Consider the following 20726-nt stretch of genomic DNA (forward strand, 5'->3'; position numbering starts at 1 on the left):
AATGACCCAATTTCGTTCCTTTTTATAGCTGAGTAATATTCCATTGTATATATGTACCACAACTTCTTTATCTATTCCACTGTTCGTGGACATTTAGGTTGCTTCCATGTCCTGGCTAGTGTAAATAGTGCTGCAATGAACACTGGAGTGTGTGTGTCTTTTTGAATTATGGTTTTCTCAGGGTATATGCCTAGTATTGGGATTGCTGGGTCATATGGTAGTTCTATTTGTAGTTTTTTAAGGAACGTCCATACTGTTCTCCATAGTGGCTGTATCAATTTACATTCCCACCAACAGTGCAAGAGGGTTCCCTTTTCTCCACACCCTCTCCAGCATTTATTGTTTGTAGACTTTTTAATGATGGCCATTCTGACAGGTGTGAGGTGATACCTCATTGTAGTTTTGATTTGCATTTCTCCAATGATTAGTGAAGCTGAGCATCTTTTCATGTGCCTCTTGGCCATCTTCTGTGTCTTCTTTGGAGAAATGTCTATTTAGGTCTTCGCTTGTCTTTTCTTTCCGCAGTGGGATGACTTCATGGAGCTTGGCAACAGCATCCCCGAGTCCCAGCTGGACCAGATCATCAAGAGCCAGAAGGCCAATCAGTGTGCTGTGATCATCTACACTTCTGGGACCGTAGGCTATCCCAAGGGGGTGATGCTTAGCCATGACAACGTAAGTGCTGTCTCTGCTGACAGGGACGAAATTTGCAGCATCCAGGGTCCCGTCATTCCAGGGCAGTGGTCTTCAGGCTAGTTTTGTTCTTGACCCACAGGGGCACAGTGGCGTTTAGGGGCCCAGCACATGGGGGGATCCTTGATCTGTGGGTCATAGAGAGTTATGCAAATGCTTCCAAGGCTGGGGGCAGCATAGTGCGGGGGTTGAGATCAGGGACTCTGGGGCAGACCTGGCTCTGTGATCTTGGGCAGGGCATCTGACACCTCCAAGCCTCAGTTTCCTCATCTGTAAAATGGGTGCAGTGGAACAGTCCCTGCCTCATGGGTTGTTTGAGCTCAGAACCGTGTTTGATAAAATAAATACATGAAAGGGCAGTATACACATTGTGTTTCAGAGGTAAAGCAGAAGCTGTTTTAGTTACTTGAGGAAGGCCGTGTGCTTGGGGAAAACTTACTCACGTCTGGGTGGAGTCCAAATCTGATGGTTATTTAGGTCACTGTTAGGAAAGAATAAGGAGAATACATGCTAAAAGATCCTGTTTATGGGGGACATCCCTGGCAGGCCAGTGGTTAGGACTCCGTGCTTCCACTGCTGAGGGCCCGGGTTCAATCCCTAGAAAACGCAAACTTATCTACAGGGACCACAAGCAGATCAGTGGCTGCCTGGGGAGGGCAAGAGAGAGGCTACAAAGGCGATGGAAATGTCCACCATCTCGATGGTGGTGATGGCTGGCTTCACGGGTGCAGACATAGTCCGTATGTGCCAAATTGTACACTTCAAATGCGGTTCCCTGTATGTCAATTACAGCTCGATAAAGTTGTTGGGTTTTTTTTTCCATAAATTTATTTATTTATTTTTGACTGGGTTGGGTCTTTGTTGCTGCATGCAGGCTTTCTTTAGCTGCATCGAGCGGGGGCTACTCTTCATTGTGGTGCGTGGGCTTCTCATTGCGGTGGCTTCTCTTGTTGCATAGCAAGGGCTCTAGGCACGCAGGCTTCAGTAGTTGTGGCATGTGGGCTCAGTAGCTGTGGCTCTCGGGCTCTAGAGCGCAGGCTCAGTAGTTGTGGCACACTGGCTCTGAGGCATGTGGGATCTTCCCGGACCAGGGCTCAAACCCGTGTCCCCTGCATTGGCAGGCGGATTCTTAACCACTGCGCCACCAGGGAAGCCCCGGTGTTTTTTTAAACAACAAGAAAGACAGTGACGGTTCATTTCTGTTGCACACTTACTATGGGGCCAGAGGCCATCCCGAGAATTTTACACTTTGTAAATCCTCACAGCGATTCTGTGATTCTATCCGTTCTATCAGGTGGACGCTGTTTCTACAGATGAGAAAACTGAAACCCAGAGAGATTAAGCTGCTGGGCCCAGGTCACACAGCAAGCAGCATGGCAGGGCCAGGAGCTGAAACCCAGGCAGGCAGGCGCCACAATCCACCTTTTCAACTACACTGTAGGTCTATGGGGCTAAGGTGTAAAAATGTCCAAAGATGCAATCGTTACAAATATGTTAAAGCTGGTTGAAGAACAGTACACAGAGCACAACGTGATTTTGTTAAAAGCTGAAAAATGGCGGCGAGTGTCGTACATGTGTGTAAGTTTTAAAAGCAGGAAAGTGTCTGGCAGGACATGCACCCAACACGCTCTGTGAGTCAGAAAGACTGCTAGTTTTTTTTGTGTTTTTTTTTTTGTGATACGCGGGCCTCTCACTGTTGCAGCCTCTCCCACTGCGGAGCACAGGCTCTGGACGTGAGGCTCAGCGGCCATGGCTCACAGGCCCAGCCGCTCCGCAGCATGTGGGATCCTCCCGGACCGGGGAACGAACCCGTGTCCCCTGCATCAGCAGGCGGACTCTCACCCACTGCGCCACCAGGGAAGCCCCAAGACTGCTAGTTTTCAAATGAAGCGTTTCTACTTTATAATGGCTTTCCCCACCCGCCCAGCTTAACAGCTGGCAGCACACACCGGCCTTTGTACTGGCTGTTCCCTCTACAAGGAATACTATTTCCCAGAGACCCACATGACTTGCTCCTTCACCTCCTCCGGGTCCCTGCTCAGATGTTACCGCCTCCGTGAAGCCCTCCCTGACTTCCACGTTTAAAATAGCAAAGAAAAATAAACCATCCCATTAGCCCCCAAGCCCCATTTGGCTACTGTTTTTTCTTGCACTGCCATATTATACAGTCACGTGTTTATCATGAACAACAGCTCCTTGAGGGCAGGGGCTATCTGTCTGGTTCACTGCTGTGTCTCCAGTGCTTGGTGTGCAGGAGGATTCAATCCATTTTGTGGACTGAATGAATGGAGTCTGATGAGGCCCCCACCCAACCCTGGCCAGCGTCCACGCTCCCAGTGGCTTCATGTCTAGTGAGATCATGTCCTCACAGAGGGCAGACAAAAGCTGAGCCCCTGGAGCAAGTCTGCCTGGATCTGCATCCTGGCTCCCCCACTTGCTAACTATGTGACCTGAGAAGACTTCCTTAACTTCTCTGGGCTTCAGTTTGCCCATCTGTAAAATGGAGACAAGAATGGTTGCTACCTCTTAGAGTTGCTATGAAGGTTAAATTATTTCCTATACTGTGTCAGTTAGCTACTGCCGTGTAACAAACCATTCTAGAACTTAGCAACTTAAAACACCAAGAGTGTGTTATTTCTGGGTCTGGAATTTGGGAAGGGCTTGGCAAAGTGTCTTTTCTGCCCTACAGAGTGTCAGCTGGGGTCACTCAGCTGTATTCAGCTGGTGCCCAGGCTGGGCTGGCAGGTCCAAGCAGGGCTTCACTCACGTGTTTCATGGGGCTTGCACTTCCTCAAAGCATGGGGGCATCGAGGCCGTCGAACTTCTCAACGTGGCGCTGGCTCCTCCGAGGGCAAGCATGCCCTGATACAAAGGCAGAAGCTGCAGTCTATTAGGACTCAATGTCAGAAGTTTACACGGTGCTCCACTCTGTGGGTCAAAACCAGTCACTAGAACAGCCCTGTGAAGGGAAAGGAAAACAGACTTCAGCTCTGAATGGCAGGGGTGGCAGAGAATTTGCAGCTGTCTTTAACCTACCACACAGACATAAAATGCTCAGAGCAAAGCCTTGCACATTGGGATTAAAAAATAATCCCTGTCGACTATTATTTTTTAAATCATCATCATCTTTACAGCAGGAAGTCAAAGCTAGTCCCATGTTCTCAACATATGTCAACAGCTCAAAGCTTCTCCCATTTATAGGGTACTATGCCGTGCTGAGATAAACACACTAACCCCTAACAGAAACCCCACAAGGTAAGATGTGTCATTAATCCCTTTCAGAGATTGGGAAACTGAGGCTCAGAGAGGGGAAATGACTTGCATAAGGTCAGAGAGCATAGAAAGGTCTGAGCCAGGATCTGAACCCAGGAGTGTCTAAACCACTGTAAATCACGGTCTCCACACACCTAGCCCCTTTTCTCAACAAATGGGCACTGGGTTCCTTGGGTCACTGTGGGTGACAGTGCTTATGGGTACAGACGGAAAATCCCTCCATCCTGAGGCCCAGAGAAAGAAGAGGGACAAATCTTGAGGGCTTACTACAGGGCGAGTGCTTTGCATATTTCATTACACTTAAATGTAACTTTTCTTTCCTCATTCATTCATTCAACAAAAATTTACTGGGCACCTACTATGTGCCGGGAAAACCGCTTTGAGCAAAACAGACCCAATGGTGGCGCTCGGGAAGACAGCCAGGGAATGAACAAATGAAACCACTCAGACTGTGGCAAGTAGTACGTAGCGGATTAGAAAGATGCTGGAAACTTCAATTCGGGTGATGTGAGACTGCTTCCGTAAGGAAGCGACATTTAACCAGAATATAACATCTTGAGGAGTCAGTTGTGGAGACAGCTAGAGGATGCCCATCCCAGGCAGCGGGAACAGCCCGTGCAAAGGCCCTGAGGCGGGACCTTGCCTGATGTGTTGGAGGAACAGTGCAGAGGCCCGTGTGGCTGCATTAACGAGACGACTGTTTGCCAGAGACTTAGGGCACCAGTAAAAAATATAGATTGCAAAATCATAGGTACGCTAAAACTTTCCATCAACGTATGCACCGGAGAAAGAAAAAGATTAACATACTAATTGTTGGGGTATTAATGCCACGGGATTATGGGTGGCCTTTTCGTTTGTTGGACAGTGTTGGTTTTATAGTTTTATGTGGGGCACGAGGAACCTCTGTGCCCCTTTTACAGATGAGCAAATACAGGCTGCAAAGGATTTTTAAGCAAATAGCCCAGGGTCACACAGCTAGTAAATGGTGGAGTCAGGATTTGATTCTGGGACACTTACTGAATCCTTCAGATTTCTGACTATCCCCGATAGACATTTGGACTCTAGGGTCTGTTGCTGGATCCTAGGGCGTCTGGTAATCCCCCAAAGCTTCCCATCGAATTTTACTGCTCCTTCCATCCTCAGGCAAGTCAGTGAACCTCTCTGTGCTTCTGGTTCCCCATCTGTAAGATGGGAGAATCGCAGTTATCAACCCCAGTGTGTGCAGATGAGGACTAAGGGACTCAATGTTTGTAAAGTACAAGAGCGGTGCCTAAGCAGGTGCTTTGTGTTTGTTAAATAATTGTATTTAAATGGCCCTCGGGCAAGGATGAGGCGCGCTGAAGGGTATTGGATTGTAAGCTCGACGTGTGTTCTAGATCACGTGGACGGCGGGGTCGGTGGCGAGGGACTTCCATCTGGCTTACGCTCCTGAGAAGCAGGAGGTGGTGGTCAGCTACCTTCCTCTCAGCCACATCGCAGCTCAGATGATGGATGTCTGGATACCCATGAAGGTCGGGGCTTTCATCTACTTTGCTCAACCAGATGCACTCAAGGTATTAGGCTAAGGGCAGCCCGGAGGTGTGGATGGTTCCTTCAAGTCCCAGATCTGGGGGTTCCTTCTCCATCCTCATCTAACGCTCCCAGTTAGCAGCGTTTGAAACAGTCAGCCACCTTCTTTTAGTTTTTATCTTTATCCAAGTCGTGGTATCCATGGTTGTGCAGACTGTACACTGAACAACCTAAGACTAAGATGGGAATGGTATTGAAAGCAGAACGTGTGTGTACGTGTGTAGTTTTTTTCAAGTCAGTATTCCCAACTCCAAAAAGCTCCCCAAACCAAACGTTTTTGGCAGTAAAATCTGACCTAAACTGATGGGAAGCTATCTGGAGTCTTCATTTTTATCCCCCTTATTGGGAATATGTGTATCTGCAGAAATATTAACGTGAAGGATTTCAGCTGGCTTGCCAAGACACCGCCGTGGGATTCATATTACAAATGAGACTAGCACCATATTACCTTTCTGAAGGCCGGAGAATCCTCAGTTCCAGAACACATCTGGCCCCAAGGGTTTGAGATAAGGGATTTTGGACCGCTTTTGAAAAACAGCAATGTCCTAACCACCCTCCAGCGGCAAACTCTCCAGAATTTTCAAGCGATTTCTTCTGGCATTCACCTCCAGTTTTTAAAAAAATACGTAATAATGTTCTTGATTCACGCACTTTTAAATATTCTCTCTTACTTTTCCATTGCAGTAGGCAAGGATTTAATCCTCTTACACCCCCATCTTCACTTGCTTCCCCGTTGCCCACCCTCTCAATGAAAAGATTTCTTAGTTAACGGGGCCATGCAGTTTACTACGTGATTACATTGCCTGTCTGGTACAACCTTTTGTTTTCCCCAGAGTTAATAGTTGCCTTTCTTTTCCAATTTGGTGGAAGTTTTCTGTATACCTGTCCAGTTGCTCCATCTCAGCTGTCACATGCTTATCAGGATTTTCCAAATGTTCTGATACCTACTGCATTATTTTCTCCTCCATCCTTCTGCCCTGAGTAGGACTGTTTGTTGTTTTAAGATGTCCTAGATTGGGCCCCCTAGAAGCAGAACCTGAGATGGGATGGAGGTTTTTGTAATTAATTGAGTAGGATCTCTCTGGTGAAAACTGTAAGGGAGGGAGTGAGGGGAGCAAGATATGGCAAGGGGAGAAGAGAGGATGTAAGTTCAGCTGGCGTGCGAGTGGAATTGCCCTTACGCAAACCAATCCCATGGGAACCTCTGAAGCATGAATGGCACCACAGTGGTACTGTTTTGAGGCAAGGGGTCTGGGCTTTTGTACCCCCATCTCAGAGAGTCATTGGCGATAGGCTTACGCACTCATGTGGGTGCGTAACTTCCCAGGCATTTCTGAATAAGGGCAGTTCTCTGAAAAAGAGGGAAGCTGTGGACCATTAGAGGTCTGAAGAGGACATCAACAGTAGCTTCTACAAGCTGTCATGCAGGGATATCCCTTCCTCCCACTCCTGTGCTGAATCCTCTGTTTTCTAAGGTCTTTGTGTTCTTTTTTGGGGGGTTACCTCTTCATTTAGCTGGAGTTCATCTTTGGGAGGTTTTTCATGTTAAGTAAGTGAAAGTATTCTTGTATGTCCTGACCTTGTAGACTTAACAGAGCCAGAAAAGAACTCTGCACTTTCCTCAGCTACATCCTCTGTATTTGCTTACTATCATTGCTGGAACAAAGACCACAAAACTTAGTGGCTTAAAACAACATAAATATATTATGCCACAGTTCTGGAGGTCAGAAGTCTAAAATGGGTCTCAATCGGATAAAACCAAGACATGAGCAGGACTGTGTTCTTTCTGGAAGCTCTTGGGGAGAACTGGTTTCCTTGCCTTTTTTAGCTTCTAGAGGCTGCCTGTGTTCCTTGGCTTGTGGCCTCTTCCTCCATTTTCAAAGCCAGGAGCACACAGCATCTTCAAATCTCTCTCTCTCTCTCTCTCTCTCTCACACACACACACACACACACACACACACACACACACACACCCCCCTACATCTGTTCCCACTGTCACACCTCTCTGATCCTCCTGCCTCCCTCTTATAAGGACCCCTTATGTCATCCAGTGATGACACTGGACCCACCTGGAAAATCCAGGATAATCTCCCCTAGGCTAAGTCTTAGGGCCTTTGTAATTCCTTCCACAGGGTTCATTCTCCTGTCCTTCACATGGCTGGCTCCTCCATGTCATTTAGTTCCCTGCTTAAGTATCTCCTTGACCCCTTTCGGTCACTCTCACATCCCCCATGCTCAGTATCTGAGACACATTAGACACTCCGTAAATGAATACTTTGTTTTCCGGCTGAAAACATAATGTATACACACTCGCCTACAGGGCCTGAGAAGTTCCCAGTCTCCAATATCCTTATCAACCCCTAGTACTGTCAAAAAAATTTTAAATTGTCAACCAGGAAACGAAGCTGTCTTAACAGTTTCTTTTTTTTTTTTTTTTGGCTGCACCGTGCGGCACGTGGGATCTTAGTTCCCCCGCCAGGGATCGAACCCGCGCCCCCCGCAGCGGAAGCGCGGAGTCTTAACCACTGGACCCTGGCTTTACATCATAAGTAACTGACAGAATGTTTTCAAAGTGGCTGTGTCATTTTACATTCCCAACCAGAAGTGTACGAGAGGTCCAATTTCTCCACATCCTCACCAACACTTGTTTTTGTTTTTATTATTATTGCCATCCTAGTAGATGCGAAGTGGTATCTCCCATATTAATTTGCATTTCTCAAATGATTAATGGCGGTGAGCAACTTTTCCCGACTTACTGGCCGTGTGTATATCTTCTTGGGAAAAATGTCTGATCAAATTTTTAACCATTAAAAAATCTGGTTGTGTATCTTCTTATTGTTGAATGTTAAGGGTTCTTTATACAAATCCTTTATCAAATATATGATTTGCAAATACTTTCTCCCAGTTCCATGGCTTGTCTTCTCATTTTCTTACTAGTGTCTTTTGAAAAGCAAGACGTGTTTACCTCTAATGAGTGTTGACTCTCCCATTTATTGATTTTTTTTCTTCCGTGCTTCTGGTGTCATTTGTAAGAAATCACTGCCTACTCCAAGGTCACAGAGATTTTCTTCTATGTGTCCTTCTGGAGGGCTTTTAGATTTAGCTCTTACTTTTAGGTCTGTGATCCATTTTGAGGTAATTTTTGCGTTTGGCAAGAAGGCTCTAAGTTAGCTAAGCCCTCGTTTGTTTGTTTGTATACAGATATCCTTTCCTGCATTAAATTGCCTTGGCACTTTTATTGAATGTCAATTGACCATAAATGTGAAGATTCATCTCCAGGTTTTCAGTTTTGATCCACTGAACTTTATGTCTATCCTTACACCAAAACTACACTGACTTTATTTTTCTGGCTTTATGGTAGTATGACCACCTTGTCCCTGTTTACCTGGGACTTACCCGATTTCATAAGTGAAAATCCTACATTCCAGGAACGCCTCCGGTTCTGGGCAAATCAGGACAGTTGATATACCCTACTTTGTAGTAAGTTTCAAAATCAGGTAACAAGCCCTCTGACTTTGTTCTTCTTTTTCAAAATTGCTTTGGTTATTCCAGATCCTCTGCATTTCCATATAAATCTTAAGATCAGCTTGTCAATTTGTATGAAATAGCTTGCCTATTTTTTTTTATTTTTTGCGGTACGCGGGCCTCTCACTGTCGTGGCCTCTCCCGTTGCGGAGCACAGGCTCCGGACGCGCAGGCCCAGCGGCCATGGCTCACGGGCCCAGCCGCTCCGCGGCATGTGGGATCTTCCGGGACCAGGGCGGGAACCCGTGTCCCCTGCATCGGCAGGCGGACTCTCAACCACTGCGCCACCAGGGAAGCCCAGCTTGCCTATTTTTGATAGGGATTACATTGAACCTATAGATCAATTTGGGGGAGAATCTTGCATAATACTCCACTGCATTCTTGGACCACAGTTTCTTTAGCCAATCCCCCATCATTGGCCATGAAGTCTGTTTCCATCCTGTTACAAAATGATGCACAAAGAATATCTCACACGTGCTTCTCTGTGTACCTGATCTTGCATTCAGCTGAATTCTGTCACCCACAGAAGTGAAGTTGCCAAGTTGCATTTAAAACGTTAATAGTACTCTCACGCTGCCTTCCAAAAATATTTTACGGGTCTGTGCTCTCTACCAAATCCCCAGAGAGAGCATGATAATCGGATTGGCCACTGGCTAGCCAATGGATTGGCTCCCTTGGGTCAGGCGCTCACCCTGGTCCAATAAGCCAAGAGAAGGTTCTCCTGGGCTGAGCTGAGCGGCTGAGGAGAGATGGACATCTGGGTTGCAGGTGTGGCTAACCCAGCTCTGCACCCTGCAGGGCACTTTGGTCAACACTCTGCAGGAGGTAAAGCCTACCGCCTTCCTGGGGGTGCCCCGAATTTGGGAAAAGATGCATGAGAAGATAAAGGAAACTGTTGGCAAATCTTCAAGCTTGAGGAGAAAGGTGTTCTCATGGGCAAGAAATATTGGCTTCAAGGTCAACTCAAAAAGGATGCAAGGGTAAGTGGCGGGTCCAGCGGGGCCAGGCATACAGGGCAGTGGGTGAGGGGGCTCAGCCTTCTCCAGCTGGGTCCCATCAGCCCCCTTGTGGCCCCATGGCTATAGAGCTCTCCTTGGCATTCATGTTCATAGGGGGCATGACACTCCCATGAGCTACCGCATGGCAAAGGCCCTCGTGTTCACCAAAATCAAGAATTCCCTTGGCCTGGATCGCTGCTGCATTTTTATCAGCGGGGCCGCACCCCTCAACCAAGAGACTGCTGAGTTCTTTCTAAGTCTGGACGTACCTATAGGCGAGGCGTACGGTATGAGTGAAAGCTCAGGACCCCATTCCGCGTCCAGCCCAGAGAACTACCGGATTCTAAGGTACTGGCCTCCTGGGCAGCCTCTGGGTCCTCTGGGGTCAAAGGGATGAAGACGGGAGGGTCGACAGGCCTCTGGGCTAAGACGAATCCTGACTTGGTGTCTCCAGAATGACCCCTGTTCTCCAGCCTCCAAGCCTCAAATTTTCGTGACCGTGGGAAGCCCCAGTTTGAACGAGAGCCCATGGACAAAGGGGAAGGGCTCTCAAACATGCTGTGGACTCTCCCTATTTGCCATTTGCTAGCTCTGCCTCCAGACGGCCCACCCCGGGCTCACCCACCCGAGGTTCACCTCCCTAGACCTCGGGACAGTTCATCTCCACGGTGCTTTCTCTCAAGCACGTCCCCAGGCCCCTCCTGGCTTTCTCCCAAGCTCAGCTCCCCTCGGGCTGCAGGATGGAGCCCGGTGATACTGACACAGTAAGAACATCCAAGCCAAGCTCCACGTGGAGTCTCAGAACCGTGTTCCTACACAGGGCCTCCTGGTTGTGCCGCTCCCTGACCCCCGCCCTGCCGCCATATTGCAAGGCTGGCCCTCCTCTCATGCTCGGCCAAGTTCCGGCTGCCTCTGAACTTAGCGAAAACTAAATTCAGTCTTCCCAATCTGGCAAAACCATCTCCTGCCTCTGACTTTACCTTGCACATCAGTATCTCCCCTTCTCCAGTCCATAATCCCATCTGGGTCTGTTTTCTGCAGAACCCAAACACCCACTGGAGTTTTCTTCCAAAACCAAAGAGTGGTCCTTCCTAAAAGAGTGTTTTTCGCTGTGCAGAACTTTTTTTATCTTTACCTGGTTGAACTCATGAAACTTGTATAGCTTCTGAGTTTTTCCATATTCCTAGGAAAGCTTTTTTTTTTTTTTTTTAAAGATTTAATCTTAATTCTTAAGTTTTGGTGTTCAGAAAGGACCTCTTGTAGATCCTGGAAATGAGATACCTTGTTGATAAACATTGAAATCAAGTTAGTTTTTTTGTTTTGTTTTGTTTTGTTTTTTAGCCATGCAGTATGTGGTATCTTAGTTCCCCAACCAGGGATCGAACCCTCATCCCCTGCGGTGGAGTCTTAACCACTCGACCACTGGGGAAGTCCCCCTAGAAAAGCTTTTTTTTTTTTTTTGCGGTACGCGGGCCTCTCACTGTTGTGGCCTCTCCCATTGCGGAGCACAGGCTCCGGATGCGCAGGCTCAGCGGCCGTGGCTCATGGGCCCAGCCGCTCCGCGGCATGTGGGATCTTCCCGGACCGGGGCACGAACCCGTGTCCCCTGCATCGGCAGGCGACTCTCAACCACTGCACCACCAGGGAAGCCCTAGAAAAGATTTTAACGGAGGTCGTAAGGAGGCTCTTTATAAATTTTAAGCTTCACAGGCCTGCCTTCTTTTTCCTCTTACTGACTAAGGGAATCCCTACACTTAAACCTAAAACCACTGGCCCTTCTAACTGCCAGTAAAAAAGACCTCAGCAAGGCAGTAAGAAAATACTTCCTTTTCTGCATCTTAAAACCACCCTCCCGAGTAGTATCACTAGTGAAAGGAATTTCACGAAAATCCAGATATCAGCCGGTGCTATTCTGTCTTGCGGAAGTAACTTTAACCTCTAAAGAGATTCTGGTTGGTTGACTTACTTAAAATCAGCTGTCCTGGTCATTGCGTTCAGGTCCACATACCTGTTTTCTAGAGGGGGTTTTGTTGCTTCCTTTGTTTTTTGGGCCGTGCCATGGGGCTTGTGGGATCTTAGTGCCCTGACCAGGGATTGAACCCGGGCCCTCGGCAGTGAAAGCGTGGAGTGCTAACCACTGGACCACAGGGGAATTCCCTGTTGCTGTTTTTAACTCGGGAGCACTTTGTCCTTCTCCCATTTATGTGAAGATAAAAACAATCTAGATTCACTTTGCTGTACACCTGAAACTAACAACTATACTCCAATAAAAAAATTTTTTTAATTCCCCAAAATAGTAATAATGAAACAATCTACAACTCTGCTGGGTTTCCCAGTTCGCCAAGTGTCTGGGAAGTTGGCTCACTTGACTGAACAAGCCCTTCTTCCACTCGGTCAACACCTCTCATGCCCGCCGGGTCCTGGGGAGGGTGCGGCAGCAGGTTCCAGCCCAGGCCAGCTGAGCAGAGCGTCAGGAGCCTGGGCCACAGACCCAGGCCCACCTGGGTGGGTGACCTCGTCTCCCCGAGCCTCAGTTTTCCTCCCTCCTGTCCCCTGGCAGTTCCGGCAAAGTCACGACTGGGTGTAAGAACATGCTGTACCAGCAGACCAAGGACGGCGTTGGGGAAATCTGCCTCTGGGGCCGGCATGTCTTCATGGGCTACCTGGAGAGCGAGGACGCGACCGTGGAGGCCATCGATGAGGAGGGCTGGCTCCACTCTGGGGACCTCGGCCGCATGGACAACCAGGGCTTCCTCTTTATCACAGGCCGCATCAAAGGTACTGGGGCTGGGCTCTGCAGGGGCCTCCTGGGAGCAGGCTCACCTTGAACGTTGAAGGCTCCCAGCCCCCGCCTTTCACGGGGCGGGCTTACACTGATGTACAGGGACACCCCAGTCCGCGCATCCCAGCTCTGTCCCTGTGCCCAGCCTGTGGCCCTCAGCAGGGAGCCAGAGAAGAAGCCCATTCTGGGCCTGAAACCTCTGTTCCCTCCCCTGCCAATCGAGGATAACAATAACTACAGAGCTGTAACGATTCAGTGAGGATTCACTGAAATGACGTAGAGCAGGGATCAGTCAACTTTTCCCATCAAGGGCCCACTCGTAAATATTCTGGATTTGCAGGACGCAGGGTCTCTGTCGTAGCTGCTCCACTTGGCTGCTGCAGCAGGAGACGACGTGCAGACCGACGGCCATGGCTGTTTGCCAACACAAGCGTCACAGGATTTTCATGTGTCACGAATATTATTCTTCTTTGGATTTCCTTCCGACCATTAAAACATGTGAAAGCCACTTTTAGCTCGTGGCCATACAAAAACAGGCGGACGGTGGGATTTAGCCCACAGGCTGGAGGTTACCAACCTCTGAGGGAGACCATTTGGCACGGAGCCTGACATAGGCAGTCATTATACAATTAGAGGGCTGTGTTAGCATTATTTCCAGGATAAGCAACAGAAAACCCTTCTTAAGCAGCTTTGAGTGAAAAAGGGATGCTACTGGCTCAAAACCAGAAAAGTCCAAAAGGTCACGCTTCCGGCATGGCTGGATCCAGGTGCCAAAATGACATCACAAGGAATCTCTCTATCCTTCTGTTACCATGCTGTCCTCCATGTTGACGCTGTTCTTAAAGAGGCTTTTCCAACTTGGTGACGAGATGGCTGCCAACGGTCTAGGTTCCTCCTAACACCCAAGGGACGAGTAAGAGTGTATTATTCCCAGTCGTGTCGGCACGTTTTAGGCCTGATTCTCGCTGGATCTTCTTGGGTCGCTATCACATCTCAGAATGAATCACTGTAGAGGATGGAATATGCCGACTGGTCAGACCCGGTCACATGCTCACGCCGGCAGTCCAACCCCCCAAGACCACACAAAGATGGAGAGTAGCTCCCTAAAGAAACCCAAAGGAGTCGTCACTGGGCAGGTGATATCAGAGATGTCCATTATGGGATCGAACTGATTATTACCAGTGCTGTAACCACCTCGGCGAGGGTGACTGTGAGATCGTGGGATGGGAAGGAGAGAGTTTGGGTGGGTGGCACAGGAAGTAGCAAGCATCCCAGGGTGAAAGAACAAGTAAAGGTTGTGTCTGGGGCAGGAGGAGGGGCTCCTGAAGAATTTCAGAGGCAGCGAGAGAAAGTGACACAACTCTTAGAGCTTGCCAAAATTAGGGGTGTGACACCCCCCCCCCCCCCGGGAGAGCATGGACTTAGGGTCTTTGGGAGTTGCCAAATGATGGGAGAAGGAGGAATCAGAGAGACAGGGTGTGGTCAGAAACACCTGACTATCTTCCAAGCAAGACATGCTGGAGGGCCTGGAGCAGGGTATGGGGGACCAAGAAACAGGCAAGGAGTTCGTAAGACGCTGTCCAAGTGGAATGCCCAGGACTCGGATGCTTAATGGAAATTTGAAGATGGGGGATGAAGGGCAGAGTGACTTTGGGTCTGTGTCCTGGAGAAGGACAGAGAGAGAGTCCTGGCCATGGGCGGAGGTCTTCCTCTGCTTCTGGGGTTTTCTAGGTGAGCGGTCATTGGTGCCAACCTCTGTCCCCTCTGATCCACAGAGGGGCAGGGCTTTTGGACTGTCATGGTTGAACCCAACCCCAGCCATGCTTTGTTTCAGAAATTATCATCACTGCTGGCGGCGAGAATGTGGCCCCCATTCCCATCGAGAACCTGGTTAAGGAGAAGATTCCCATCATCAGTAACGCCATGTTAGTGGGAGATAAGGCCAAGTTTCTGAGTGTCCTCCTGACGCTGAAGGTAACGTGGGTGTTCTAGGCGAGAGGGATCTGCTTCTTGGTCCTCAGGGCCAGGTGCCAGGCGTTGTGACAGGGGTGTCTCGGGGCAGTGTGAGGTCGACAAGACGACTGGAGAGCCACTGGACAGACTGACCTGGGAGGCCATCAGGTTCTGCCGGGATGCAGGCAGCCAGGCGACCACCGTGTCCGAGATCTTGGAGCTGCGAGACCCTTTGGTCTACACGGCCATCCAGAAAGGCATAAATGCCGTGAATCAGTGTACCATCTCCAACGCGCAGAAGATTCAGAAGTGGGTCATCTTGGAGAAGGACTTTTCCATCAGTGGCGGGGAGCTAGGTGAGTGGCCTGGAGAGCCAGTGGCCTTGAAACTTGGAGGCTGGTCCCTTGCTAGTGTCCAGGGCCACTGTGGGCTCTGAGGAGACGCATCTTTTTTTCTGGGAGTCACAGTGTCTGTGGAACCAGCTGTGGACCGGGAGGGGGATACGGCTGCCTCCAGCTAACTGGTGTCCAGCTCCCCACAGCCACACACACACACCCTTCTCCCCAGGGCCTTTGCACCTGCTGCTCCCTCTGCCTGGACTGCTCTTCCCCCGCAATTCTTTGCCCGAAAGACTCCTTCTCATTGTCCGGGTCTCACCCTAAAGGCCACTTCCTGAGAGCAGCCTTCCCTGGCCATCCTGGCTAAGGCAGCTTGCCGTCCCCCCTAACACACTGACCCTACAGTCCACCGTCACACCTACTGTACCGCCCTGTCTTCTTGCTTCCCTAATACGTCAGAGTCTGAAACTACCCTACATATTAGTTTAGCTTTGCCTATCTCCCTGCCGAGAGGGGAGGGGTCGGGGTGGGGGGGTCTTGCCTTCCCCTGAGGTTCCCCCCTGGGGCTTGCTTTCAGCACTCAGCTGTACTTCCACAGCGTGGACCGCAGGGAGCTGGGAGCATGGCAAGCATGCAGTCTTTAACAACCTGGGTTCAAATCCTGTGCCCGCCACACAGAGTTGGGACTTGTCCCTCCAAACCCTGGTCTTTTTTTTTTTTTTTTTTTTTTTGCGGCACGCGGGCCTCTCACTGCCGTGGCCTCTCCCATCGCGGAGCACAAGCTCCGGACGCGCAGGCTCAGCGGCCGTGGCTCATGGGCCCAGCCACTCGGCGGCATGTGGGATCCTCCCGGACCAGGGCACGAACCCGCGTCCCCTGCATCGTCAGGCGGACTCTCAACCACTGTGCCACCAGGGAAGCCCCCCTGGTCTTTTTATTTATGAGTTGGAAATGTGATCCAGGGTCGTGTGTGTGTGTGTGTGTGTGTGTGTGTGTGTGTGTGTATGTGTGTGTGTGTGTGTGTGTGTGTGTGTGTGTGTGTGTGTGTGTCTAGGACATCTGGAGGGAAGCCCACACCCCCTGGTGACCGCAGCCTACAGGGCGTCCTGGGCTGCGTATGAAACAAGTCTCAAGTTCGAGTGTTCGCCCTGCCATGCACTTGCTGGGTGACCTTGGAGCAACTGGCCCTGAGCCTCACCTATAAAATCAGAGGCTCAGGGGCTGTCCCTCCGTGGTCGGGTGCAGCATCCCTGTCAGGCACAGAGCTCACTGTGCTCTCCACCTGCCGGCTCACGGAATCCTCACCGCGGCCCAAGGACAAGGCGGGGGTGGGGAGGAGTCCTCTCATCCCGGCGGATGGCAAAGGGGGTGCCCCCAGGAAGTCAAGGGCACAGCCAGCCACCAGCCCGGCCCCAGCCATGAGACCCTGTCTCCTGGTCACGCCTGGGGCACGTGGACTCTTATTGCATCCCCACATCTGAACTGGTTTCTCCTTCCTCGGCAGGTCCAACAACAAAGATTAAAAGACATTTCATAATGCAGAAATACAAAAAGCAAATCGACAACTTCTATCAGTGACGTCATTGGCAGAGCTGCTCCCGGCTGCCCCGATGGTGAGACTGGCTTCGCTGGGCTGTGCCTCAGATGAGTCCAACACAGCTGGTCCCCCCCGAGCGGCAGGTAGGTCCCTGAGCAGAACCGCAGAGGCCTCGTGTGCACACGCACCCACGCGCGGCTGCCGCGGCTTCTAGGTAGTGTCTGCCCTCAACTCACGCTCTTCCTGGGTCCCAGCAGGGCATGCAAACTCCCTCCTGCTTGGCCACCAACTCTGTTAGCTGTTCTTCCTGCCTTTTACTTGTCTCGTAGAGGGAGCGGGGCAGCCTTCCCATCCAGGACCAGAGCTTTTGGTGAAATGCCCAAATGTTTCATTGTGACTTATTTGGAGAAGCCCTTTTGTCAAAAACTGTGGGTGGGGGACTTCCCTGCTGGCGCAGTGGTTAAGAATCCGCCTGCCAATGCATGGGACATGGGTTCAAGCCCTGGTCTGGGAAGATCCCACATGCCACAGAGCAACTAAGCCCGTGAGCCACAACTACTGAGCCTGCACTCTAGAGCCCGCGAGCCACAACTACTGAGCCCGCATGCCACAACTACTGAGCCTGCACTCTAGAGCCCGCGAGCCACAACTACTGAGCCCGCGGGCCACAGCTACTGAAGCCTGCACGCCTACAGCCCGTGCTCCACCACAAGAGAAGCCACTGTGATGAGAAGCTCGCGCACCTCAACGAAGAGTAGCCCCCGCTCACTGCAACTAGAGAAAGCCCGTGTGCAGCAACGAAGACCCAACGCAGCCAAAAATAAACAAATAAATTTATATATTAAAAAAAAACAACAACTGTGGGTGGGAGAAGTTCTACTAGCCGGGAACCCAAGGAATGAGGTGTGTCGACCCACCCGGGGAGGTAAAGGACAGAGACTTGAGCTCCTCCCACCTACCCCTCTTCTCCCCCTTTTCCCCCAAGTCTTGTTCACAGGGAGCCCTGATGACATCAGGAGTCACTGATAGGATTTTAGAACCCCAGCTAGAGGCACAGTGCAGGCAGAGAGGAGGATGCAGCTTCGGTTGTCCCAAGGGTCACCTGTAACCCTTTAGTGGTCAAATCATTCTCTTCTGATGCCCACAGCCTACCCACCTGTATTAGTTTCCTAGAACTACCATAGGACAAAGTTCCACAGACTAGGGTGCTTAAACAACAGGAATTTTTTTTCTCAAGGCTCTGGAGGCTGGAAGTCTCCAAGGTCAAGGTGTCAGCTGGGTTGGTTCCTTCTCAAGTCCCTCGCCTTTGCTTGTAGACGGCCGTTTTCTCCCTGCATCTGTGTCCAAATTTCCCCTTCTTATAAAGACACTTGTCCTATTGGATTCAGGTCCACCCTAATGATCTCATTTTAACTTGATGACCTCCGTAAAGACCCCATCTCCAAAGACACTCCCATCCTGAGGTCCTGGGTGTGAGGACTTCAACATACGAATTTGTGGAGGGGAACACAATCCACCCCATGACACCACTGTATCCATTTTCTTTTCTTCATTGTTAACCGATTCAACTTCTCCACACCTTTGTTTGTCAAAGTGCCGTGGGTGAGCCCAGCAGCTAAACACATCACACTCATCATTCTGCGTCTTTTGCAAGATTTCAGATTTCACTTTGTGGTTGGGTAACTGACGTGGGGGTGGGAGGTGGACCCTCTCTGCACCTGTGCTGTCCAGTATGGCAGCCACTGGCCCACAATGTGGCCCGTCTGAACTGAGATGTGCTGTGGGTATAAAACCCACACTGGGCTTCCAAGTCAGTGTACGAAATACAGAACATACAACACCTTATTCATATTTTAAAGTATTGACTGAATGTTGGAATGATGCTCTTTGGGACATACCGGGTTACATTAAATATAGCACCTAAGTCAATTTCACCAGTTCCTTTTTTGTGTGGCTATTAGAATTTTTTTTTTTTTTTTTTGCACGGGCTTCTCACTGTTGTGGGCTCTCCCGTTGTGGAGCACAGGCTCCGGACGCACAGGCTCAGCAGCCATGGCTCATGGGCCCAGCCGCTCCGCGGCATGTGGGATCCTCCCGGACCGGAGCAGGAACCCGTGTCCCCTGCATCGGCAGACAGACTCTCAACCACTGCGCCACCAGGGAAGCCCTAGAAATTTTTCAGTTACCTCGGTGGCTCACGTGATACTCCTCCTGGAGAGTGCCACTCTAAAGTTCATGGGAGAGGGGTTCTTTTTTTTTTCTTCCTCATTTCTAAGTGGATCCGTTCATTCTGGAATATTTCCATCTTACAGCACCTTGTGGGGTCTCAGGGAATGAACATATAATACATGTACCAAGGATTCCCATGTGATAACTTGTCTTTCTCTTCTCTCTAGCCTCCAAGAGGAAGACCCCATCACGACGTGATTTGCTGCTCTGGGCAGGGACTTGAGTCTCTCGTGTTTTTAAGAAGTCAGATTCCCCATGGGTCAGTCTCTTTGTCATCCACCTGTTGAAGAGGTACCCCCCTCTCAGACCTGCCATGCCTCTTGAAGCGACAGGGCCATCACAGACCTCTGAATTCCCATGAACCTTCAGGGCGTGATCCTGGGAAAGCTGATGGGGAGGTCTCTGAAGAACTGCCTGTTTTAAAGAAAGATCTGACCTCGTGGGTTCCAACTGGCTTTTTTCCCTCTTCGGAGGATTGACTTGAGACATCAGAGAAGAAAAGCTTTCACACGTGTGAAGAAGAACTGGGCCCCCGAACCTACCTGCCTTCCTGGGAGCAACTTGAAAACCCTTCCACTAAGTTCTGACAATAAAGCACTTCAACACCCCGTGTTCTGATTTTTGGCCAGATGCGAACATCTTGTCCTTTGTTGAGAAGCTCAGACTCTAAAATCAGTTCTGGGTTCAAATTCTGACTGGCTGTGTGAGTCCAACCTTCTGAGTCTTGGGAGGGGACGTTATCTGTAAAAACAGACCCCCATCTCACAGGGTGGCCGTGGAGGGGCATCAAGATGACCAGAAGGGGGCAGTGTCTGATGCCCCAAAGCCCCTCACACGCGTTAACAGTGATCATCACAGCACCCCGTTGGTCCCAGTTAACAGCTGGGATTCTTTTTTTTGTATATATAAATTTAATTTATTTATATTTTATTTTTGGCTGCGTTGGGTCTTCGTTGCTGTGCGTGGGCTTTTCTCTAGTTGCGGCAAGCGGGGGCTACTCTTGTGGTGCGCAGGCTTCTCATTGCGGTGGCTTCTCTTGTTGCGGAGCACGGGCTCTAGGCGAGCGGGCTTCAGCAGTTGTGGCTCGCGGGCTCAGTAGTTGTGGCTCGCGGGCTCTAGAGCGCAGGCTCGGTAGTTGTGGCGCACGGGCTTAGCTGTTCCGCGGCACGTGGGATCTTCTCGGACCAGGGCTCGAACCGGTGTCCCCTGCATTGGCAGGCAGATTCTTAACCACTGGGCCACCAGGGAAGCCCAGCACCTGTGATTCTTGATGAATTCCATCTTTCGGGAAAGATGAGTTTGCTGTTGTCATAAGGTCCAAGACAGCAGCAGTTTGAAAGAAGACAGAACTTTCTTCCTCTCTCATCCAACAGTCCGTGTATGGACAGACAAAAGCTGATACTGCATGTCCACAGTATCTGGCCCTGAAAGAGTATCGGCGGGAGGAGCAGGGAGGGTCAGCCCATCAGGACAGGAGGAAGAAACCCTTCAGTGTCCCTTAAGGTTCTAGATATCCAGAGGCACCCCTTTTCTTTTAGTTTCAAACATCAAATTATAAATCGATAAGAAATGTATGAAGACGTTCTCCTCGCAAAAAGCATCTGATGCAGATAAGCCTTAAAGCCCGCCTCCTCAATTTGGCAAGTCTTTATGTTTTTGAATATGTAAGTATAGTCGACCCTCTTTATCTGCAGGGTCCATATTAACAAGTTTGCCTGCTCACTAACATTATCTGTAACCCCCCAAATGAACGCCTGTGGTGCTTTTGTAGTCACCTCTGGAAATGCTCACAGCACTGGCAAATTCTAATGACCCAACGTGCACGTTCA

The 20726-nt window shown here is 50.0% G+C and overlaps 1 protein-coding gene across 3 annotated transcripts in view; it reads left to right on the forward strand.

Moving 5' to 3' along the window:
- ACSBG2 (acyl-CoA synthetase bubblegum family member 2) overlaps positions 1-19500 on the forward strand; it is a 66858-nt gene extending 47358 nt beyond the window's left edge. For all 3 annotated transcript variants that reach the window (XM_004277263.4, XM_049707588.1, XM_049707589.1), the window contains exons 7-15: positions 526-675; positions 5343-5519; positions 9859-10040; positions 10173-10406; positions 12619-12836; positions 14675-14814; positions 14903-15149; positions 16636-16811; positions 19065-19500. In XM_004277263.4, coding sequence (XP_004277311.2) covers positions 526-675; positions 5343-5519; positions 9859-10040; positions 10173-10406; positions 12619-12836; positions 14675-14814; positions 14903-15149; positions 16636-16709 — 1422 coding nt within the window. In that variant the 3' untranslated portion in view covers positions 16710-16811; positions 19065-19500. The remainder of the gene's footprint in view (positions 1-525; positions 676-5342; positions 5520-9858; positions 10041-10172; positions 10407-12618; positions 12837-14674; positions 14815-14902; positions 15150-16635; positions 16812-19064) is intronic.
- The last annotated feature ends 1226 nt before the right edge of the window (positions 19501-20726 follow it).

The sequence above is a fragment of the Orcinus orca genome, chromosome 3, assembly GCF_937001465.1.
Source record: "Orcinus orca chromosome 3, mOrcOrc1.1, whole genome shotgun sequence".
NCBI lineage: Eukaryota > Metazoa > Chordata > Mammalia > Artiodactyla > Delphinidae > Orcinus > Orcinus orca.